The sequence below is a fragment of the Syngnathoides biaculeatus genome, chromosome 3, assembly GCF_019802595.1.
Source record: "Syngnathoides biaculeatus isolate LvHL_M chromosome 3, ASM1980259v1, whole genome shotgun sequence".
Taxonomy (NCBI): domain Eukaryota; kingdom Metazoa; phylum Chordata; class Actinopteri; order Syngnathiformes; family Syngnathidae; genus Syngnathoides; species Syngnathoides biaculeatus.
Window position 1 is genome coordinate 34,134,658 of NC_084642.1, and position 25,573 is coordinate 34,160,230.

Below are 25,573 nucleotides of genomic sequence, written 5' to 3' on the forward strand. Positions count from 1 at the left end.
CACCAAATGTGAGGAAGGATTCAGACCTTCCTTCTAAAGGTTTGAGTTTATGATTAATACAATAAATAGAGTAATACAGTAATAACGATATCTTCGGTAATAAGGAGATGCTGTAAATCAAATGCACTCAATACATAAATAAAGAGATGCTATAGATTGTTGCTTCATTAGAGGCAACCCGAACCAGTGAATGTTGGCACTATACTGCAAAACTTCAATGATACAAATCCCAGAGGCACAGTACATATTTGACAGCCTAAGCCTGAAAGCATCAAGTCTCACTCACACAGGACGTAGTCAAATAAACCCTTGAGTAAAAGCACAGAGATGCTCATCAGCACAGATTTTAATTGAATCCATAAAAAAATAACATTGTAGCTTTCTGGTTAATTATTATAATGTGTGGAAAAATATTTCCCATGATAGAAGGATTTACCATCTAATATAAGGCACTTATGCTCACTATGAAAAACAATTATAAAACAAATTCTCATACTGTATGTTATAATTTAAAATCCTCAGATTTGACATGCTACTTGACATTTAGAAGTAACAAAACGGTTTATTCATTAACCCTAATATTACCCAGACTTCCAAATCAACAAAGTTATTGCCGTTTAACCAATTCCATCTTTTTGGTGACGTCACTTAAATTCAGTTTTAAGACGTCGACCTTTAAGTTTTCCAACGCTCCTTGAACGCACCATGACACTGGCCGCTAGCGTCGTTTGCTAATTTAGCTAATCTGATTGCTCGTCTTGGTTGGGAGCACGTAACGTCAGACAGGTTTACCAAATTTAGTTTCCCTTATTTTTCATTCCACATCAAACAGCGTCTCGCTAGGGAAATGGCGTCGCTTGGTGAGCCAGTACGTCTGGAGAGAGGTAAAGTAATTGGCTAGCTGGTGTATCTTAGAAATGTCTGTGTCCAGTGGAAGGTTTTAGCATAAAAGTAGCGTTAGCCAACCACATATGCTATTTCCAAACGCACGCCGAACTCGTAATTGTGGAAGTACATTTTGTCGTGGTCCTTTGTTCACAGCTGGTTGTATTTGATTTGGAAAGGAGAAAATGGTGTCCACAAGTTTTGCGATAAACGTCATGTTACATTGCATCGTTGCTAATTATCAAACGCTAGGGGAAGTTCCTGCTCCGTTGATTTGAAATTACGACAGTTCTACTTTTTGCAATAGTTAAAGTCAAGATTGTTGGGATGAATTCCGACAAGGAACACTCAAGGAAGAGCACCTTGTGTGTTTTGCTAGCCGACTTCCGCCGTTGTAATGTCGTGATACTATGCCAAAGAAAAACACATCATTACTAAACATGTTAGTCTCGCCCTTTCCTGTAACTACTCAGCGTTTTCTACGACCATATTTTATTGAGCCTTATTTAAAAATGCAACATACAGTCAAATGTTGGTTCTTTGATATCCAGTAAATCGCAAGTAAATAGCCACTCGCCGCAACTTTAGCGAATTTGTACAACGAGGGCGAAAGGTACCATGACAAATATAATATGGTGTCTTTTTTGACAGATTGAAGGTCCGGATAAAAATGCATGTGCAATATCCAGACAACCATTTAAAAAAAATACACATCAATATAGATGTGTGCTCAATGTTCATACAATCATGGGTGCCAGTGATTCCAAAAACTGGAGGAACATCTTGCCTCACTTCAGGTCAGGTCAGTAAGAGACCATATCATATCGTTATTAGACTCAATGTATCTGCACATAAATTTAAAGCGGTACATAAAATTCCTAGGCAATGCTCAAAAAGTGGGAGCATGATACTGTACTTATTTCCCACCTTGGCTTCTTTTAAGATAGGGCATAGTTAAATGTTACATTTATCTTGTTCCTATTTTCTACTGCTACAACATATATGTGGTGTGTAAAGTGGGGTGCCAAAGGCTCTAAGAAAAGTTGCTTTGACGTCATTAGAGCACATTACATACTGCTCTGTCATTTTTACGTGTGTTTGGTTCGGTGTGATTAAGTGTAATACAATGAGATGTTTGTAAGGATATCTGGATGTGTCTCTGTTATGGGATATTTTTTTTTTTGTGTTATTCCATTCAATTTTCCAAGCTGTTTATCCATGCAGTCTTGTTTAAGCATGCAACAGCATACCAACAATATCATATTAAAATGCACCAGTTTCTTGCCAATGTCTTAATACAAAGTCAATGTGGGTTGAAATTTTTGTTGTTGAATCTGAGTGTCAAGGTTTAATAACTTTCTTAATCTCTATTCCACATTCAAAATGTTGGCATCATTGAAAAACTGGCTAAATACAGAAACAGGTGACATTTAGTAATGATGAACTTAAATAGTTAGAGAACAGGGTTCGCACGCGGCCCTAAAAGTCCCTAAAAACCCCTACATTTTCGAAGGTGCATTTAGGGGCTCCTAAAAATCCTTAAAATCCGCGAAAACCGGTCAAGCCCCTAAAAATGCCTTAAATTAAAAAAAAATATCAAAGGGAGGACCTCTACCGCCAAAATTCTCCCTAAAAAATAAATGAATCTTTTATGTAAAAAAAAAAAAAAATAGCGATCCGTCTGGCGTCCAAATCAGCTGGAAATTGTCAACGGAAGTCACCGTGTTGACAACGAGTGGCCATCTTGTCGATATTCCATTGTTTGTTTCCGTGAGTAGGCATTTCACTTCGTCTTCGTTACGACGTAGCGTAGTTCTTTCATCGATCCAACTTTTATCACGGGGAAGTGCATTTTTCAAGAAGCTTAGGTTGAAAGTAAGGAGTTTGGGAGCTGGGTTCATCGAGGTCCAAAAGATCGGCACATGTTTTACTGCCATCTGTGCAAGCAGAGTATACAGCTTGAAAAGATGGACGTCAAAGCGCTGGAGTCGCACCGTTAAAAACAGGAGACACGCTGATTTGGTGAAGACTCTCTCATCTTCCGTTGGTATGAATATGTTTCTAAAATATCAAGATAGTGAAGCATCAACTTCAGGCAGTGGTACTAGCAGTGCATGCGCACTAGGGATCGCAAAAAAACGCTTACTTTCATAACCAGTTTTAACCGGCTGTAGCAAAAGAAACGTTACCATGGTGGTGTTTACATAATTCACCCGCGGGACCTCGAGTTGGGGTGCGGGGTTCCGCACGGACTGTTTTTGTTGCTCTTCCGGAGTGACGAGTTCACAGAGTTCCCCCCGTTATGCGAGTAGTGTTTTGATGTCTGCCAATAAAACAAGTTTACTCCCATACTTAGGAGCATTTCCTCGATGCCATGTTTGATGTTTCTTTGATTTAACTGAATGTTCTTTTGAGTCCAACTTTACTCAAACAGTGAAACTTGAAAAAAGTGGAAATGATGTTGAAAAAATAGCGCAATGTGGAGTACCGGAACCGGAAGAAATGATTGGAAATTTTAACCGATTTCGAAATTCCGATTACGGTTTCGGTTTTAAAAAAACGAAAACCGGTTATTTGTAAACGGTTGCGATCCCTAATGCGCACCTACAGTTGTCCAGCCAGAAGTCAGGCTTTATGAACGTAGTTCAATACACGAAGACAGACTCGTTAAAGGCAGAGATCATGGGAAATTTAAACGTGATCTGCAGCCATTACAGTTACAAACCTTGTGAAAATACTTCAAAAGTGTTTGCAGTCATGTTCCCAGAGAGTGACATTGCTAAAAACTACCACTGTGGGGAAAGGAAGACTTCGTACCTGGCTACATTTGGCATCGCTGCCCACTTTTCATCTCTACTGCCTCAAAGCCAAAAAAGCCAGAATAGAGACTGACATATCAACGCTTATTGAGAAGGCTGACAGGCTGTGTGAGGAGGCAGAAGAAAAGAGGACTCTGAGGTTTATCACCGAGGCCAATCCACTCAGAGGCAGAGCAAAGGACAAGAGAGCCACTTTGGCACCTCTGCAGCAACAAATAGAGGAACAACTGGGTAGGCTCAAGGAGATAGCGTAGGGGTGCTGAGACAGACATCAGTAGAAGACATTTGTGTATATAGTTCCAATTGTAGTTAGAATCTGTTTTTCTGATGACTGTTATGTGAAGACATTGACAATGGTCATATCAATGAGAACTACCACAAGGGGCGACAGGTGATCACTGTCACAGGTACTGAGATAGTGGAACATTTGATGAACCAAGAACGGTTGATGGCACCATTGGGTGAGTCTTTTTTTCCTTACTCTTGATTTCCCACGATGGCCCTAAATTTTTTCCGTGTCAGCCCTAAATTTTTCGTGTCAGCCCCTAAGAATGCCCCTAAAAAGCCCTTAAATTTTTTTGGTCGGACTGAGTATGAACCCTGGAGAAAGCCAAGGATCCAGGTATAATATGTAGTGGTCGAGGGTCAAACAGTGTGCAGATGACTACTGATGTGTGGTTTAATTTGACATTCAAAAAAGCATAGAAAATTATAGTTGAAAATGAGCAAACACTCCACAAGTTGTTAAAATGCATACTAAGAAATAAATAGAGCACATTTAAGAGGCCTATGTAGTTGATTAAATCTGTTGGAAGAGACTGAGGAAATTATCTATCAACATTGCGGCAGGTCAGAGTAATGTCACTTGAAGGGACCCGGTTAGCGGTACACCCAATAAAATGTGTGCGTGCATCAATAAATCTACATCAAATGCAGAAGCATACAAAATTAGAAAGTTGTCCTTATGAATTTGAAAAATGGCCTTCTTCACCAACATTTTGAGGTGGGTTGTCAACTAGTAAGTTTGTGAAATGTTAGCGCATTATACTTATTTTGAGAAATTTGTAAATCGTTGTTAAAACTAGGACACTTGTTCTATGTTATCAGTTAATATTTATGTAGTTGTATGAGGAATTGCGCGAAGGCAATTAAAGAAGGATAACAGCGGTTCTATCGGCACACAAAATGCATGGTCGAGACAGACCCTTTGACGAGACCACTCTGAAGTCTTCATTTTGTTCTGTCTTCACTATTAAGAAGTAGACTTGCCGGTCCGTTTTTTTTTTTTTTGAGGGGTGGATTTAAAAAAAAAAAAAAAAAAAAAAAGACTATTGAGACAGAAGTTTTTTTGGAACTGAGTACATTTTCATTTGTTGTTGTGACACCGGCTGCCTCTCTCACGCGGCAAGCCGCTGCCCGAAGGCTGTTTGCTTCGTAGTTGCATGTAACTGGGACGTATAAGGCAAACTTAAGAAAGAGAGTTCATTACATTCACTAGTCGGGAAGCTAATGAGCTGGTGAGCTAAGGGGTGGAGCTACAATCTCACTGGACCACGAGCTATTATTAAAATGTCAGCTCTAAGTTATAGGCGTTTCATGTGGGAAACGCGCACACGCACACACACAGGGGAAAGTTAACAGTTTATAAACCAGAACCACAGCAGCACGTTATCCGTATTCAGGCAGTAGTTGACTTTAGCTAACACATTTTCAGCATCATTGGATTGACAGGTGAGGTCTCATATCGCAGTCCAGCAGCTCGAGGACGGGCCTTATTTTACATTTTTGTCATCCTTTATTTAACTTTGTTAAAACACAAGAGACAATCTTTTGCATAACCAAAGAAATTATAAAGTACGTAAGGTGACATCCATCCATTATCTGAGCCACTTATCCTCACAAGGGTTGCAAGAGTGGTAAAGCCTATCCTAGCTATTTTCGGGCAGCAAGCGGTGTACACCCTTAACGGTTGCCAACCAATTGCAGGGCACATATATAAACATACGACCATTCTCTTCAACTAATGCATGTTTTGGGGATATGGGAGGAAAAACGAAAAAGATCTCAATTAGGCCATCCATAAAAATATTTAGGTTTCCTGTAACCCGACCGACCGTAAATATTCAAAAGCAAATAAAATTGTCGAAGTCGCCATTTTTTTTTAACACAAAGGGGATGTAATTCTGAACAAGAGAAGTAAGGTGGGTAGTGCCTCAAATATTAACCATTCAGAAGTGATTTTCTCTTTCTCTCGGCACGGCGTTCGCCATGATAGCGTGAGGCAGCCGGTGTGCCGTTTGCTTTCTCGCTTATTTTAAACGGCAAATACATAGTGAGTAATAAGTTGAGAAAGGTGAGCCCTACTTTAACACTCCAGAATACATTAAAACAAATTGCCCCAGAAGAATTTGGAGATGACATTCTGTCTGAGATAAAAGCACTGCAGCAAATGCACGGTGGCATCCAATGCCAATGTTCTCATGATTTTGGGACATTATTACAGTTCAACCCGGATCTGAGGGTAGTGATTTTTCATTTGAGGAAAAATTCCACTGCTGAACGGCCCAAAATGGATACATTTGTCACTATGATGGCAGCTGGCAAGGAAAAGTCAAGACCTTTCCTTCCCATGAAAAAAAAAAAAAATGGTGATCTGGGAAACCTGGAAGAGGTTGACCGAGCCAGCGCCTCATTCCCAAGTTCAGTATCCAAAGAAGAAGCTACGCATGTTATCCAGGTATGCATATCAGTGATTTTAAATCATTATTGGGAAATTAAAAATGTAGATAAATATTTATATAATTTATAGCTAAAACATAAGCTATATCAACACACTGAATATATTTATTGGTAGTATATGGGCCAAAACATTTGCAAAACATCATGGAATGGCGTACAAAAAAATAATTCTAAAGAGCACAGAATTCTACAAGTTGGTTCGTAATGCAACGCCATTCACAATAAATGCTTACAATCCAGAGGACCACATTTATTCTCATTTTTTGCTATACCACTTACCTGGAGGATTGACAACATTCATTCTTATAACATTACTGTGGTTGACAAAAAAGTGTCTGTTGTACCTTAGCAAAAAAAAACAAAAACAATTCCTACCTACACTTTTTTTTTCCACTCTTGTTACTAGAAACCAAAATATTTTTTATGGATGGCCTTATTTTCATTCTCATTTGTTCCAGACCTTATTTCGATCTCTGCATGATGCCTAGCTTTTGAGGATCTTTTGGTCCACTTAACTTTGTCAGGCAGGTCCTACTTAAACAATTTCTTGATTGAGGACAGGTCTGGCAGTATTTGACCTGGGTGTGGCTAGAGAAATTGAACTCAGGCGTGATAAACAGTTGTGTTTTAACAGGGAGTGCAATCAATTTTTCACTCAGGGCCATGTAGTTTTTGATTTTTTTTTTCTCCCTTAATAATAAAACAATTTAAAAATTGAATTTTTTGTTCACTTTTTTATCTTTGTTTAATATTTTTTATTGGGGAATAATGAAGTGTTAAAAATGTGCAAAAAATAAATCAAGAAGGTGTCAAACACTTTTTCACCTCACTAGACCTAATGGATTAGTCACTTATGATTGACACACTCAGATAAGCATTCATGTTTTTAATTGCAATATGTGCAGCGTCTTTTGCAGTGCAGTCGCAAAAGGTACCACAATATCATTGTAAAGATGGATTTTTTTCACAATTTATACAAACCCAATTACAATAAAGATGAGATGATCTATTAAACAAATAAAAGCAGAATATAGTGATTTGAAAATAATGTTCAACCCTTAATTTATTGAATACAGCACAAAGATAAGCTATTTGTTTAAACTGCTAAACTTTGTTTTTAGCAAATAATCACGAACGGAATTTTATAGGTGTAACACCTAAAAAAACTTGGGGCAGGGTCATGTTTAGGCTTTCCACAATCATGATTTTCGAGGGTGGTCACCAATCAGCGAGTTTAAAGAAACAATAACCTGTGACCAATCCAATCACAAGGCGGAGCACTGAATTTATTTAAAGGACCTGTTTATTTACTATATATATATATATATATATATATATATATATATATATATGTGTGTGTACTTAATTGCTCACCATATATATTTACAATAAATGTATCTTTGTTCATCGATTTTTGTCTCACTGATGCATAGTGACAGACAGAAAAAATTAATGTTCTATTAGATGTCAGTAAGTACCAACAGCAATTAATGTATCTACTTTTTGTGACATTTTTGTTTATTGGTGTGCTGTGAGAATTTTCAATGGTAATGTCTGTGCCTTGGCTCAAGATATGTTGGAATTTGCTCTGATCAGGTCGTATGTTCAACACAAGAGTAGCATGTTTACACACAACCACGAGCGTTAGCACTAGCTTGCTAGGCTGGGTAATGTTTTGTTGCCCATTTACGAGTCATATCGTATAAAAAGTACGTGAACAAACCTCAAAAAAGTCTTACTTGAAGTCCTCTCCTGTTCTGAGCACCAGTGACCACAAAGATACGTACAGTTGACACGATCCACTCATGTTGACATCGCCACGGTAATGAATCACATTTGAGTTGATGATTAAGCTGAGTGATGGTAAGAAATGGGATGCGGTGGTATCTCAATACAAGGTTTTATTGCAGTGGTCTGACCTAGTGCAATCGTGAGTGAGCAAATTTGTCATGTCTGATTCGTGCATTATGCGTTGTCTCCTAGCCGACTCGTCTCCCCCATGCAGCTATCAATTTTTTTTTGTCGATTTTTTTTATTTTTTTAATAACTTCATTGCCTGTCAATTATGTACAGTTCTACATCAAAAGACACATGAGAATGGGGGGAAAAAAACTTTCTTTTGTATTCAAATATAGTGGGCACAATGGCAACGCGAAGTAAATGACTTTTGAGGGCCTGATCAATTACGTCATTGATTGAATCGGCAAGTTATGACAAAGTCGCTCAACCGAGCTGTTCAACAAGCAGAGGTATCTGTTGTCATATTTTGCACTTCATAATGTGCCGCATATTTTCAATGGGAGACAGGTCGAGACTGCATGTAAGTGAGTCTAGTACCCGCTCTCTTTTGCTATGAAGCCACACTGTTGTAACACATGCAGAATGTGGTTTGATTGTCTTGCTGAAATAAGTAGGTCTGTCCATGAAAAAGACATTGCTTGGATAGCAGCACGTTTGTTCAAAATCTGTATGCACCTATCAGGATGAATGGTACCTTCACAGATGTGTAGGTCACCAATGACATTGGCACTAACACCACCCTAAACCACTACAGTTGCTGGGTTGTGAACTTACATAATACGTGCTTTTCCTCTTGAGCCCTGAAGACACGACATACACAAAATCCAAAAACATTAAATGTGAACTCGTCAGAACACTTTTCCACCTTGCATCAGTCCATCTTAGATGAGCTTGGCCCCTGAGAAGCCTGCAGCGTTTCCAGATGTTGTTGATATAAACAGCCTTTGTTTTGCATTGTAGAGTTTTAAGTTGCACGTACAGATGTAGCAACGAGTTGTATATGACTGACATTGGTTTTCTGAAGTGTTCCTGTGCCCATGTGATGATATCCTTTACATTGTTGGTTTTTGATCGAGTGGTGCTTGAGGGATCGAACATCACAGGCATTCAATGTTGGTTTTCGGTCTTGCTGGTTACAAACAGCGATATCTCCAGATTCTCTGAACCAATTGATGATATTTGGACCATCGATGACGAAATCGTAGTGATCGGAAAATGATACTATGGCTTTTGAGCTTGTATCATTCATCCTGAACCGAGCGATTCCAAACGCTGGGTTGGAGCTTGTATCGAAAGACCAGTCATGTGATGGATGATTTCAGGCTTCAAACGTTATAGATGCAGATGTGATTTTTCCGTTTATAAGCAGAATTCCGTAACCCGTGCCAGAATCCACACTCGTTCATTTCCTGATCTGACTTTTGCAAGGGAAGCGGAAAATTTTATACGCGTCTGTTGATTGGTCAAATGTGTTCCACATTCGACCAATGAAAACGGTTGTTGTTGATGGGGCCATTTGCAAATGAACACAATGGGGGAGGAGTCTTTCCTCTCGAGTGAAAGAAATTGATAATGTCAAAAATAAGTTCCAGTGGGATCGAATGGAATGAGAAGTTGTCGATACAGTTGGAAAGAAGGAAGTTAACACTCTGTTAAGTGATGTTTCAAGGCATTTGAAGTTCACGTGAAATGACAAAAACATGTCAAACTGGAAACAAGCAAAACAAACTTTCCATAAATCGTACATTCAGATGTCAACCCAAGGCCAACAAACCTTACAGACTTCCTCCCTTGTTTACGTCCACTAGTCCCGGTATTGAGAGGCAAGAGCCACAGAAACAACCAACCCTAGTTGCAGCCAGGGTAGTCAATAACGAGGTGAGAGTTCAGAAGCAATTACTTGTAGAAATTTAAAAAAACAAGAAATTAAAACATTTTGGAATGGATACTATATACACGCTATGAAAGCACCCTTGCATGCTATGATGCAAATATGAATTCATTTTAGTTTCACTTCTATCAGTTTACTTAGTTTGAATTTGTAATCTTTTGGGGTAAAGGTATGCACCAAAATAATGATCATATTGTGTATATTTTGAAAACAGAATAGCATTTATTTATAGATTTACCAGATAGATTTCATTCATAATACAATTTATAAAACTTGCACCTTAAAATTTGTGATCATCCTTTGATCATGCTTGCTTTGATCTCTCCATTTTTTAAAATAAAATAAATGTGTAGTTTGCATTTCATATAATTTGAATTATTCTTTGTGTTTAAGCATATCAGGGAGATCTGCATATTTTATTGTAATGACGATTTAAACATTTGATACAAATACTTGAATGACCTTACAGATTTTTCTGATCTTTTATTGCCGTCATGGGGAAATTGCCAATGCTTCAGTCGTGTTCTTGAGAGGTTGCTGTGGCTTCAGTTATCCACTAGATGCCACTATTACTGAAGCCTGCAAGATTTTAATCTTTTTCAGCACAATTGTCAATAAAGCCCCAGTGTTTCATGAGGCTCCACTTGCCCACCACTCCGAAATTCCTAACTTCCTTGCAATTGTACAATGGGGAAGATTGTACTTCAACTATTTGACTACTTTCTCACGCACATGTTCACAAAGAAGTGAACCTCGCCCCATCTTTGCTTGTGAATGTTGAGCACTTCAGGGAAGCTTCTTTTATACCCAATCATAGCACCCGCCTGTTCACCTGTGAGATTTCCCAAATAGGTGTTTGATGAGCATTCCTCAACTTTCTCACTTTTTTGCCACCTTTCCCAAATTTTGGGGAACGTGTTGCAGCCATAAAATTTTAAGTTAATGATTATTTGCTGCAGTGGTGCAGCTGGAACTTGGCCTCACAGTTCTGAGAACCTAGGTTAAAATCCAAGCCCTCCCTGTGTGGAGTTTGCATGTTCTCCCTGTGCCTGCATGGGTTTTCTACAGGTACTCCGGTTTTCTCCCACATCCCAAAAACATGCATTAATTGGATACTCTAAATTGCCCCTGGGTGTAAATTATGAGTGCAGCTGTCTTTATGTGCCCTGCGATCGGCTGGCAACCAGTTCATGGTGTACCCTGCCTCCAGCACTCCCGCGACCCTTGTGAGGATAGGCGGCTAAGAAAATGGATGGATTATTTGCTAAATGCGATCAGTTTCCAATACAATCAGTTTCAACATGATCCTCTCTTTTTGGTGTGTTCAGTGATAGTTTCAACGTGATTTGCAAACCATTGTTCTGTTTTTATTTTTTTAACACAACATCCCAACTTCATTGGAATTGCGTTTGTTGGTTGTTCATTCAGTTTGGTTAAATTATTAAAAATGTTTTGTACTTTTCAAACCTTAAACGCTTACTGTAAGAGGTAGTTTCCTCTAAATGGTTATGGTCCTTGTGTTTGCATTTTTTTAAAAAAATGTTTGTACATGTTCTTTATTTGTTGACAGATATTAATCGTGCCATTGAACTGCTTGAAAAGCTTCAGAAGACAGGGGAGGTTCCTCCTCAGAAGTTGCAGGCCCTGCAGAGGGTCTTACAGAGTGAATTCTGCAATGCTGTCAGAGAAGTAAGATGCTTAGTGTCATTGTTTTGAATAATTCAGTTTATGTGGTTTTATTTCAATTGTCTTATTCCGCTGCATGTTGATTACAGTGGGACCGCCTCAGTCGAACAGTCTGTTTCATGACACCGGTTGAAGTGGAAAAAAAATTCCCACGGGAACCAATGTAAACTAATTTGTTCCACTATCAGGGTGTTGCCATCACAAAATATGTATTAATTATATGGGAAATGTTTTAACTAGCATTGTACATTGTAAACGGTCATAGAAGTAAAAAAAGTAATTGAAGCCACCTTTGTCTTGTGTTTCATGATGAGTTTATTTTTTAAATCATATTTCTCCTGAAGATTTTGGTTGATCAGCACGTTGTACGACTTTTGGGGCATCTTGCTTTGGAGGGGCCACTATATTTATTGTGGTATTTTTTTACCTTTTGGTAAATTTGTTAACACAGGTTTATGAGCATGTGTATGAGACAGTGGACATAAACAGCAGTCCTGAAGTGAGAGCAAATGCTACAGCAAAGGTACAATTGTACGGTCTCTGTGTTACACCATATTCCAAGTCATAATAAAAATACTCTAATTGTATAGGCAACTGTGGCAGCTTTTGCAGCAAGCGAGGGACACTCACACCCTCGTGTGGTGGAACTTCCTAAAACAGAAGAAGGCCTGGGGTTCAACATAATGGGCGGAAAGGAACAGAACTCTCCTATATACATCTCACGGATCATTCCAGCAGGCATTGCTGACCGACATGGCGGCCTGAAGCGAGGTGATCAGCTTCTCTCTGTCAATGGGGTGGTAAGTTCACTTCTTTCAAGAAAGTGTCAATCTTGTTCCTCAGCTCTATTCTTTATTTTGCTACATATGATCTAATGGAACAGTTCAGCAGCTAGTTGAATCAGACTGATACATTCTTAAATGTAACCTACATATCTTTTGTTTCCAGTTCAAAGGTTGCTTATGTTCACAAGAAATCCTCTCATTTTTTTAAGTATTTATGATCTCTGCACACAAATTCATATTAACTGAAAAAGAAGGAATTGTTGAATTGTTGTTGCAGATTTATTAAAAAATGAAAACTGAAATATCACACCTCCACAAGTATTCTGACCATTTGCTGTGATTCATATTTGACTTTGGAGCTTTCCATTTCTCCTGATCATCCTTGAGATGGTTCTACTCCCTCATTGGAGTCCAGCTGTGTTTAAGTATAATAGAGGGACTTGAAAAGGAAAGCCAAGCCACACCCATCCATATAAGACCTTACAGCTGACAATGCATCAAAAGAAGATCAAAGGAACTGCCTGAAGAGCTCAGAGACAGAATGGTGGCAAGGCACAGACCTAGTGAGTGAGTGTGTGTGTGTGTGTGTGTGTGTGTGTGTGTGTGTGTGTGTGTGTGTGTGTGTGTGTGTGTGTGTGAGTGTGTGAGTGAAAAGATATCTGCTTCCAATATAAGAAAATGTGTCCAAGCACAGGGATATCTTGGACAAAAACCTCCATAGTGCTTATGACCTCAGACTTCGCCGAAGGTTCACCTTACAACAAAACAATGATCCTGAGCACACAGGTAAAATAATGATGAGTAGCTTCAGAAAGACTTTGACTGTTCTTGAATAGCCCAGCCAGAGCCTTGACCAAAACCCAATTGAGCATCTCTGGAGGGAACTGAAAATGGCTGTCCACCAATGTTCGCCATCAAACCTGACGGAACTGGAGAGTATCTGCAACGAGGAATGGTAGTGGATCCTCAAATGAACTGTAGAATAGAAGGCAGAAAGAAATTGTGAGTTGATCGAGAAATGCCAAAAAGTAAAGCGTTAGAACTGACAAAACCTCTCGAATGGCTCAGTTAAAATTGTTTAAGACTTCGCAGTTAGATGGCAAACAGATAAAGGGCAAACTGAAAGCTTTCTTTTCCTGAAGTTGAGCACATTTTTTGGACAGAAATATCTCATTGAAATCTTATTTTGGAATTTACAGCCCTATTTTTCTTCATCCATCCATTTTCTTAGCTGCTTATCTTCACGAGGGTCGCAGGGAGTGCTGAGGGGCGGGGGCATTGACTGGAGGAGGCAGCGACGAAGTGCGATTCGGGCGAGGTCTGCTGACGTGGAACGTAGGGTGCACCCTCATCGACCTGGGCAGTTTCAGCGAGACGCCGACCGGGTTAATGATCTTTGAAATCGGAAACGGGCCAACAAACCTGGGAGCAAGTTTGCGGGATTCCGTCCGCAGTGGGAGATCTTTGGTGGAGAGCCACACTCGCTGTCCCACTCTGAGCTCTGGTGCGGCCCTCCTCTTGCGGTCCGCTGCGGCCTTGTAGGCGCTGCTCATGCGCAGAAGTGTCCTCCGCGCTGCTTCCCAGGTCCGTTTGCAGCGTCGCACCACGGACAGGGCCGACGGGACCGCGGAGTCTGTGGCCAGTGGAGGAAACAGGGATGGAGGATAACCATGCACGACATGGAGTGGAGCCATACCTGTTGAGGCAGAGGGTCGAGAATTGTGGGCATACTCCACCCACTTGATGTGCTGGCTCCACGTGCTCTGGTCCCTGGAGGCCAGTCATCGAAGACCGGTCTCCAACTCCTGATTTATCCTCTCAGTCTGGCCATTAGACTCCGGGTGATGACCCGATGTCAGACGAGCTGACGCGCCGATGAGGTTGCAGAACTCTTTCCAGAAGCGGGCGCTGAATTGCGGGCCCCTGTCCGAAACGATTTCCCGGGGTAGTCCATGGTAACGGACGACCTCGTCTAACACCAGCTGGGCTGTCTGCTTGGCCGACGGGATCTTCGGAAGCGGCACGAAGTGGACCATCTTGGAGAAACGGTCCACTACAGACAGCACCACTTTGTTCCCTTGGGAGGGCGGCAGGCCAGTGACGAAGTCCAGCGCGATGTGTGACCACGGACGAAAGGGGGTGGACAGGGGTCACAACTCACCAACAGGCCGTAGGCGGGAAGTCTTATTGGCCGCACACACCGGGCAGGCGTTGACGAACTCCCTTACGTCCTTGCTGAGGTTGGGCCACCAGAACCTTTGTTCAACCACTGAACGTGTTTTTGCCATACCCGGGTGACAGACCGTCTTGTTGGTATGGGCCCAGTTGACGACGTCTCCCCGCAGAGATGGGATGACGAAAAGGCGGCCCGACGGACAATCCGCGGGTGGCGGTGTCTCTCCCAGGGCCTCCTTCACCCGCGACTCGACCGCCCAGGTGAAGCCGGACACGAAGCACGCCTCTGGCAGGATAGGAGCGGCTTCTGATTCTGTGCGCACCCCCTCGTGGATCCGCGAGAGTGCATCCGGCTTGCCGTTCTTGGAGCCTGGGCGGAAGGACAGAGTAAAGTGGAAGCGGGTGAAGAACAGGGCCCACCTGGCCTGTCAGGCGTTCAGCCGCTTCGCGGTCTTCAGGTACTCTAAGTTCTTATGGTCCGTGAAGACAACGAACGGTACTTGCGAGCCCTCCAGCCAGTGCTGCCACTCCTCCAACGCGCTCTTGACCGCCAGCAGTTCCCGATCTCCGACGTCGTAGTTGCTCTCTGCCGGGGTCAGCTTCCTAGACAGGAACGCGCACAGGTGGATCCGACCGTCCCTGGGACCCCTCTGAGACAAGACTGCTCCGATTCCTGAATTTGATGCATCCACCTCCACCATAAACTGGTTATCTGGGTCCGGAACAATGAGAACAGGCGCAGCAGTGAAACTTGCCTTTAGTCTGCTGAAGGCCTCCTGGCAGGTCCCGGACCACGAGAAGGTGGTGTGTGGCGAGGTGAGCGTATGCAGAGGAGCGGCCACGGAACTTAAGTTCCTTATGAACTTCCTATAAAAATTAGCAAATCCCAAAAACCTCTGTACGTCCTTCCTGTTGGCGGGGGTAGGCCAACGCAGCACCGTGTCGACCTTCCCGGGGTCCATACGTATCTCTCCCTCGGCCAGGACGAAGCCCAGGAAGGACACGGATGCCCGATGGAACTCACACTTGTCCATATTAACGTACAATTGGTGCTGCAGCAGACGCCAGAGCACTTCTCTGACCTGTCGAATGTGAGAGGTTAGATCTGCCGAAAAGATGAGAATGTCATCCAGGTATACAAAGACGGATTTATTCAAAAACTCCCGAAGCACGTCGTTAATGAAGTTTTGAAAGACGGCTGGGGCGTTGGTCAGTCCGAAAGGCATCATGAGATACTCGTAATGCCCCGTGGGAGTGTTGAAAGCCGTCTTCCATTCGTCGCCGTCCCGGATCTGCACCAGGTGATACGCGCTGCGCAAGTCCAACTTGGTGAAGATCCGGGCTCCTTGGAGGAGTTCAAAGGCTGTAGCTATCAGGGGCAAGGGATACCGGTTCTTGTCTGTGATGTCATTCAATCCTCTGTAGTCGATGCAGGGTCGCAAGGTGGAATCCTTCTTCTTAATGGAAAAAAAAACCCGCGCTGGCTGGTGAGGATGACTGTCCGGTTGCCAGGGACTTCTCGATGTACTCCCTCATTGCCTGGTGCTCCGGTCCTGTCAAAGAGAACAGTTTCCCTTTGGGGGGTGAGGTACCCGGGAGGAGTTCGATGGCACAGTCATACGGCCAATGTGGAGACTCCGAAAAAACCTCCTTCAAATCATGGTTGCAAGAGGGTACTGTGACTAATTCGGCGGCGGTGCTAAGCTCGGCAACTTGGATCCCTCCGTCCTCCCCGGCGACGCCACACTGCTTGCGACAGTCCTCACTCCATGCCCTAATCCGACCCGTGACCCAATCAATGTGTGGGTTGTGTCTCTTGAGCCACGGGCTCCCCAGGATTATGTCACTGTTACTAGAACTGAAAACGTGGAAACTAATACGCTCTGTGTGCCTGTCCGGAAAGTCCATACGTATTGTTTGCGTGCGGTGTGTTACGCGGCAGAGGAACTTGCCGTTGGCGGCGTAAGCAACACGAGGACGCTGTGTGGGAAAAGTTGCCGCCCGCAACGCTTCGACTATCTGAGGATGAATGAGGTTCGCATCCGAACCGGAGTCAATGAACACGGTCACTACGCACGAATGAGCGTCTGTCCCGACTGTGAGGTGCAACAGTGATCGCTCCGACTTAGCGCCAGTATACCGCACACTCACCGGCGTCGAGATCCCAAGGTCTGGGCGCTTCGGCCGAGTCAGACAGCGGGCGATTACGTGTCCCAAACGACCACAGTAGAAACAGCGCCCTTCTCGTCGCCGACGTAAGTGCTCCTCCGCTGGGCTGCCAAGCCCCTCCACTTGCATGGGTTCCAATGTGGCAGACGACGCGGGTGGCCGAGAAGCCTCTCCGTCTCCTCCTCCCTCAGGCCGTCCATCTGTCTCTGCATGGTCAGGCGCTGGTCCACCTTGAGGGCCAATGCAATGAGGGAGTCTAGCGAAGGCGGAAGATCCATGGCAACGAAGTGGCCACGGATTTGTGGGGACAGTCCCTGGTAAAACGCGTCATGGAGGGCCTCCTCGTTCCAATGGCTCTTGGTAGCCCGGATCCGGAACTCAATGGCGTAGTCGGAGATGCGGCGACGTCCTTGACGAATTGTCATGAGCGAGGACGCCGCCTGGCGTTCCGGAGCCGCGTACTGGAAAACCTGGGTGAGCGCGCAGACGAACCTCGTCCATGAGCGGCATCTCCGAGTTACGACTCCACTCGGCAGTGGCCCAAACCTCCGCCCTCCCCGTCATGTGGGAAATGCCGAAGGCGATACGGGAGCGGTCCATGGGAAAAGTGGAGGTCGCACTGTGCCAGGAAGGGCTTGACGTTGCCGGAGTCGCCTGAGAACCGCTCTGGTCGGGAGAGCGGAGTTACGCCGGCACGGGGAGGCTCAGTAACAGGCGGAACGACCCTTGTTGGCATAGCAGCCGCGCTAGCTTGAGAAGCTAGCCACGGTTCCAGCTGGGTGCAGAGCTCATGGATCCGTTGATTAGTACCCTGGAGAGCAGCCTCGGTGGATGGCTTCGGAGTCGACTGGGTCCATGTTATGGCTAGATCGTCCTGTCACGAATTGGGCACGAGGGCGGACCCAAATGCACGACTCCAGAGACACACAGACGGTACAGAGGAAACCTTTTTTCAGTCCAAGGTCAGTGTTCAGGTAGGCAGTCCAAACCAGGCAGAAGTATTCGTGCGGCAGGCTTACTAGCGGGGTCAAGGAACAGGCGGAGGTCGGTACACGGAGAGTAGTAGTCAGACGAACGGGAGTGCGGGAACGAAGCATCAAAGATAACGATCTAGTGGAGGACAAGTCGTCCCCCAAGTCCTATATATACTGGGCGTCATCAACTGTAACACGGTGCAGGTGTGCTCTGACTAATTGGCTGGCCACGTCCAGCCTGGGCAGGAAGCCAGGAGCATGACATGTGGGAGGAAACCGGAGTGCCCAGAGAAAACCCACGCAGGCACAGGGAGAACATGCAAGCTCCTCACACATTAATTAGGCCAGGATTAAACCCGGGTCCTCAGAACTGTGAGGCCAACGCTTTACAGCTGCTCCACCGTGCCACCACAATTTTTCTTTTCTTTTTTTAATTTTTCATTTTTTATTTGTAACATGTACAATTTAAAAAAAATATAAAATCACAAATTCCGCCCTAGGTATGTAAACTTATGAGCACAACGGCACATATCCGCAATTATGCAGTTTAGTTCTGTGGTCACAATAATAAATGCCAAAGTCTCTTTGTATTTGACTGTGGTATTGATTACAAGCAGTCTAGACAACTAAGCTAGCTACTTGAGTATATATATCACAATAAATAGACACTACATAATCGTCAGGATATTAGCTTCCAAGAAATTTTCTCAATCTGGGCGTTTTACATTTTTAATTGAATACCCATGCCATATGACCTGTTTGTTGGTGCACATGGTAGCATCCACACCTGAACAAAATTGCTGCACTATGCAGACAAATCACACTCAAATTCAACAGAACCACTATGTTGCTTTTCCACACTGATGTAAGAATCAGAATCATTTTTATTAACGAAGTATGTCAAAATCACAAAAGGAATTTGTCCCTGGTATTTGGAGCTGCTCTAGTACAACAACATTTTGGCCAAAAATACTTTGGAGAAAAACAAAGTCAAAAAAATTAAGTAAAAAAAAAAGAAAATACAGCCAGCCAGTGGGGAATGAAAGCTTACCATTAATTTTTAGAATAATAATAATTATATATATATATGTATGTACATATATAATTATTAAATATTATTATTATTATACTTTTTTGACAATTCTCGTGTAACATTGCTTTTTGGATGGTAAGAAACTGCAGGGCACAAAAACAGTCCCTGAAAAAGTGCAGGAAACATCCCTCGTGTGTGCGCCCCCCATAAATTATAAACCCATGTCATTAGGTAATGTTAGTTCGCTAATCAATTATAACATGCACACAAGTTGACACAAATGGGTTTGAATAGCTACTAAAGGGAATCATCCACACCTGTGATCTGTCTGCTTGTAATCAGTATATTTGTATAAAGGTTCAGTGAGTTTCTGGGTTCCTGAACGACGCTTACACTGACGGCTTTGGATTCTGAGTCATAGGGAAAACAAAAGAATCGTCAAAGGTCTGTGGGCAAAGATAATTGAACTGTATAAGCCAGGACAGCATTACAAGAAGATATTCAATAAACTGAGTGTTAATAAGCGGTGTTCAAACTCTAATTAAGAACTGGAAAATAAGAGACTCTGTTGAAACCAAACCACGAAAAAATAGTTCGAAATGCAAAGAAAAACCCACAGATGACTTCATCTGAAGTGCAATGCCCAACAAGGACATCAAATTTTTGGTATACTATTGGTATTTAAATACAATGTCCAATTGTATTCAGAAACTTGCTGAAATATAAAAAGAAAATATCAATGACAAGATCAGTGGACATTTCTTGCTACTCACAAATGACCAGAACTCCTCACCTTTAGCCTTTTGTATTCAGATCTACATCACTTTGAAGTTTAATAATATTCATGTACATAGAAATGTAAATAACTTTTTTCCCTGAGAGCACGTCTGTCAACTTTGTGAAGTTTGGGTTTGACACAGCTTGACATGACAACCAAACAGGTAAACAGAAAATGAAATATACTGCACGAAAATGTAAACACAGGCTGACTACAATAAAAGGCCACTCTGAAATGGGCAGTCTGGAGTTTTATTGCCGAGGGGTATTTGGTCAGAAAATCAGACAGTGTATGGTGTGACCACAATTTCCCTCACACAGTGCAACATACCTCCTTCACCTCGAGTTCGTCCTGTTGTCTATTATGGGCTGTGGAAGGTTTGTTCACTTCGCTTCAATGGCTCTCCAAAGTTGCTGGATATTGGAACTGGAACACACCCACTCATACACTGATTCACAGTATCTCAAGCATGCTCAATGAGTGACATATCCGTGGAGTATGCTGGGTATCCAAGAACTGGGATGTTTTCAGCTTTTAGAATTGTGTACAGACCCATGCAACATGAGGTGTAACATGAGGTGATGTTCGTGGATGAATGTCACAATGATGGGCCTCTGGATCTCATTGCAGTATCTCTGTGCATTTAAAATCCACCCATGTTTTTTGCCCTTAACATAGGCTTGCCCTTGCGATAACCCCAATGCCACCATGGCCCACTCGATCCACAACATTGACATCAGCAAATTGCTCACCCACACAATGCCACATAAGCTGTCTGGCATCTGCTCTGAACTGTGAAAACCGGGATATTTCAATGAAGAGAACACCTCTCCAAACGTGCCAGATGCCATTGAATGTGAGCGTTGGCCCACTCATGTCAATTACGACGACGAACCGCAGTCAGGTTCAGACCCCGATGAGGATGACGAGCATGTAGAGGACATTTTCTGAGATTGTTTCTGACATTTTGTGCAGAAATTCTTTGGTTATGCAAAACAATTGCTGCAGCTGCTTTCTGTGTGGCTGGTATCTGATAATCTTGGAGCTGAAGATACTGGCTGTGACACTCCTGGGCTGGTGTGATTGAACGTGGTCTGCGGTTGTGAGATCGGTTGCTTGTACTGTACTGCCACATTGTCTCAAACACCTTTGGAGACTGCTGATAGTAAGGAAATGAACATTCATTTCACGGGCAACATTCCTGTGGGAACCATGCCAATTGCAGGCTCCCTCAGAACTTGCGACATTTCAGAGTGGCCTTTTATTGTGACCAGCCAATGGCAGACCTGTCCAATAATTATGCTGTCTAATCAGCATCTTGATATGCCACACCTGTAACGTAGGATGGATTATCTTGACAAACAAATGCTCACTAACACTGATTGAGACAGATTTGTGAACATAATTTGAGGGGATAGCCTTTTGTGTATGTAGAAAGTTTTAGGTCTTGGAATCCAGCCCATACGAAATGGGAGCAAAAACAAGTGTTGCATTTATATTTTTGTTCATCCATCCATTTTCTGAGCTACTTATCCTCGCAAGGGACACAGGAGTGTTGGAGCCTATCTTAGCTATCTTCACATTTGTCAAATTAAGATGATTCTGATGTACTATAATCATTTTTTTTGTGTGTGAATTGGTGAGGCTTGGAGGATTTTAGATGCCTTTATCTTTCCATGTTTGTTTTTTTTTTTTTTTTAGAAAATTCCACCAAGATTGTGGACACTTGTCACATTACTGAACCAAATGGTTCAGTGCCAACATGTAGACACACAATATAACAGCAGTCACAGTCATATACTATAAAATCATTACTCGTCCCGTACTGATTAGCTCAGTATACTTAACACGATATCATAAATCCCACTTGTGTTCTATGCGGGACAAGTCTCGCTGCAATGTGACTGGCTACTGCAAAGAGGCAAGGACTTAGTGTGCCTCCTAACACTTTAATGGTTGTTTTTACAGAGCGTGGAAGGCGAGCACCACGAGAAAGCTGTGGAACTACTCAAAGCAGCTCAGGGCACAGTGAAGCTGGTAGTGAGGTACACTCCCAAAGTCCTCGAAGAGATGGAGTCACGTTTTGAGAAAATGAGGTCGGCGAAGCGTCGGCAACAGAACAACTATCCCCAGTAGGGTTGTTTCATGTCGACGCCAGTTTTTACGGCTTTCCCCTTCCAGCCTTCAGGCCATCTGTTCTGGTCTCTTTCTTATATTTAAACTCAAAAACATTCTAACCTACATACACATAGTTTTAGTTGATTGACACAAAAGTATGTATGCTGTACTTTCTACAACATTTTAAATATTCACTCACAGGTTACTGTCCTGGACAAAACGGCTAAGGCCATCTCCGTAACTGGGAAACGCATTCAGGCCTCTATTTTGTACTACATCTGTCGTGTAATACAAAAACTCCACAGATGCACATCCATTCAAAAGTCAGATTCCCCCCCACCCCCCTAAATAAAGTTTCACAAACACTTTGTTTCAGCCACCTGAGAGTTGTCCAGTATTCCAGCTGCTCTGTGTTTACCTGCAAGTGGTGAAAAAACTTATCGGTCTCATAATTGACCCCTCCGTACAGGGCACTTAACCACGCCTCCTGAAGTTACGTCACCCCACGCTTGCTAACCTCAGACAAACAATTAGCAAAAATGGCGTCGCAGGAAGAAAAGACGAGAGCGAAATTGTCCGATTTACCAGCTGATTTCTCACTCGCATTCTTAGCGAATGGTGAAATATCGTTGAAAAGCAGACAGCAGGGCTTCAAGTATTTCAGCGAGGGGTATTTCAATGGTATTTACATGCATATCGATGGAGAAACCATCGATATTAGCGCGAGATCTTTCCGGAGTCAGAGGAAGACCGAGAAGCCACATAATATATTATAACCCAAAGACGAATTCGTCATTGACAGTTTCTTATTTTCGTGTTACCTATCACACTTGTGTCCAGAATCTGTATGTGTATCTGTATGGCCGTTTGTGAACCGCCGTATGAAGGAAAAGAAGGCGAGGCTTGATTTACGAGTTGTTTCTCTCGTTTTCTTTGTGTAACGTCACGCGCTCCCCTCAATAATTATTCTTGAATTAGTGCCGAACCTATGTAAGTCCCGACCGAGTACGACAATCACTACTTTAGTGTCCTCAAACATCCTTCCTTCAGTCTTTGTGTCTCGGTGCACGTCGAAGGCTTTTAGGACTCGCTAGTCCGGTTTAGCTTAGCTCGGGAGCCGCTGAACAGAGACACGTTTGTGCAGTCAGATCATTGCAAAATATCGCTCAACACAGATCAAGTGTGTCAATCATTCACACTTAGCTATGTTATGCAAGCGAAGAACTGCTAATTCATTTATATGAGACATGTAGTGAAAATCAAATATAGGGCTTACCTTCGTGCAAACATATCTGTTCCGGTTGATTTTAGATGGATTCAGTTGATCATGCGATCTTCCACAAAGTTTGATCCATCGAAGACATTTTTCGTACTCGGTCTTCTGTTCCGGTTGATTTTTAGATGGATTCAGTTGATGATGCGGTCTTCCACAAAGTTTGATCCATCTAAGACATTTTTCGTACTCGGTCGTCGGTTTTGGAAAGGGTACAAATTGAACTCCACCAACTAGCCTATCAGGATACCTGTCGTCACTATTATAAAGTCCGTGACTACACCTCTTAACCATATCTATTGTTAAGGAACCCAAATACGTGATAAAACGCTAACAAAAGCTATACTGGACCATGCGACTTTGTCAGAGGTAATGGTGGACGCCAACAAGGGGCGTGGTTTATGCAGATCTCTGGCCTCTGATTGGTCAGCGACGCGGATGACGCAATTTCTACGGAGGGGTCAATTGGAACATCTGCTGTTTCGTAGGTGACATGTTCATTTTGGGAAGTTTCTCCATCAGCTTACGATTGTCAGCATAACTCACTCACACTTTGTGCATTACTTTTGCAATTGGCAGTTTAAATAGTACTTTAACAAGAACGCCTAAGCTACTATCAACCAAATAAGTTCAGTTCCTTTTTTTTTTTTCTGCAGATTGTTCATAAGACCCATTTCTGGAGTTTAGAGTTAATAACTGTAAACCTTTTTCAAGAGAAATGTAAATGTCCTAAATGAAAGACGCAGACTACAAAAATGTTTTATAGCATGCATTGGTTTGAAGGTTTGGTGTGCCACGCTACAACCAACTCATTAAAAGTTGTGATGAATGTCTCCTTAGTCATCTGAATTTATAAGCTAAAACAAAACTGTATGACCTTACCAAGCGACAAATATGCTATTGATCACACACTGTATGCAGCCACTGCAATGTCTGCAGAATATTAGCACATTTATTTACACTTATTTTATAGCACGGCGTTCTTGAAAAGGAATAAATGTAGGAAGCTTTGCAAAAGAAAAATGTGTCAAAACAATCAGCAGAATCATGATTTTGGCATTTAGTATTTTAGCTATCCTGTGAATAATGGGTCTGTAGTACGCAATCGTGAGTACAAATGCAAAATCTGTAGTATCATCCTCCTGTATTTTTTTTTTTCATGATCTGTCGTGTTTTTGGATATTGATTGTCAAAAAGACATATTAGCTCTACCACGGTGACCTAGTGTACCCTTTCAATGAAAGAAAGTTGTTTTCTAAATCACTAGTGGAATGTCAAAGTATTATTTCAAAGTGTGGTCTTATTTCTAACGGTAAAATGTTTTTAACAAGTTGAGCAATTTTGCGTTACTTGGATTTTCCTGCTGAGTGCTAATAATTCTAGTATGAAAGGCTAGCTCACAAAAATGAAATTGTAATGTACACGCCAATCTATGCAAAGTATTTACAAAATGGGGGGAAATGATCCTCAGCTGCAAAATAGTTTGTTTTAATGTAGAATGTCAATCAAGAATGTGTCCAAGAACTGTGCAATGTTGAATATTAAGCATCCATTCAACTAGCACAAGTACATTTGAGTAACAAAAGTTGGGGGAGAATGTCAGGGGCTTCACCTCTACTAGTCACTTGTTAGCTAGTCTCCTTGTGTTTCGGTGATGCACCATTTTGTGTACATAGTTGGTGGAATATTCTAGTGTATGTTTAGTTTATATTTCACAGAAGCATCTTCGATTTCCTGCTCACACACAGTTTAACACACTCTGAATGTCACTGTCCGTAGTCTTATGTTGCAAGGTGATCATTTAATTCTAGCCATTTGACGCAATCTTCCTATTGGGGTGGTCAAGAGTATTTTTTATAATGGCTTTCTTTTTATATTTTTCTGAATTTTTGTAAGTGTTTTTGCTAATAAAAAACAATCGAAGGACATTGTGAGATTGTCTGGGCTGAGTGTGTAGCAGGGCTGTATTTGGACAGCAATGGATATGTTTCCAATTACGCCATATTGCGTGTCATAGAGGTCAGAGAACACAGGTGATAGGTGAAGCGTGAAGTTTTTTTCTATTGTTAATATATCCGATTGGTCTAAGGGTGGCGGCGACGTCATTGGAAACCTATCCATTGGATGTCAGGACTCTGTAGATAAACTGGCCTACTTAAACCCACCCTTCTGAGATTTCCACTGGTCTTTGTGTTCTCTCAATTCCAAGACCAAGTTTCCAGCATATGTGAAGCTTTTGATAATGTTTTGAAATATGTTAGTCGTGTTTATTGAGGTTGTTTTCCTGACTATTGTGTTTGTGTTTTCTTTTTCTTATTCACTATGTAATGTTCATATGGAATGTAAAATGTAGTTATAAAAGTGAAAGTTAAAATAAAAGACAAATTTAATGTTGGGTGTCACATATTTGTACCAGAATTCCAATGCACAATGATATAGATGGATTAT

General features: G+C 42.3%; 1 protein-coding gene across 2 annotated transcripts; it reads left to right on the forward strand.

Annotated features, from left to right (window-relative positions):
* Window positions 1–699: 699 nt before the first annotated feature.
* On the forward strand, window positions 700–25,515 carry lin7c (lin-7 homolog C (C. elegans)). Of its 2 annotated transcripts, XM_061815515.1 has the most exons (6): window positions 700–884; window positions 1,537–1,687; window positions 11,705–11,823; window positions 12,272–12,343; window positions 12,411–12,620; window positions 21,703–25,515. In XM_061815515.1, exons 2-6 carry the CDS (start codon window positions 1,633–1,635, stop codon window positions 21,868–21,870), a joined length of 624 nt encoding a protein of 207 aa, XP_061671499.1. In that variant the 5' UTR covers window positions 700–884; window positions 1,537–1,632; the 3' UTR covers window positions 21,871–25,515. The 2 variants fall into 2 exon arrangements, with proteins under 2 accessions (XP_061671499.1, XP_061671500.1); XM_061815516.1 differs by lacking the exon at window positions 1,537–1,687.
* The last annotated feature ends 58 nt before the right edge of the window (window positions 25,516–25,573 follow it).

Coding starts and splice junctions, on each gene's coding strand:
- lin7c (XM_061815515.1), top strand. CDS start 1,633: ATGGGTGCCAGTGATTCCAAAAACTGGAGGAACATCTTGCCTCACTTC. Junction 12,344..12,410: donor GAGCAAATGCTACAGCAAAG/GTACAATTGTAC, acceptor CTAATTGTATAG/GCAACTGTGGCAGCTTTTGC. Junction 12,621..21,702: donor TTCTCTCTGTCAATGGGGTG/GTAAGTTCACTT, acceptor TTGTTTTTACAG/AGCGTGGAAGGCGAGCACCA.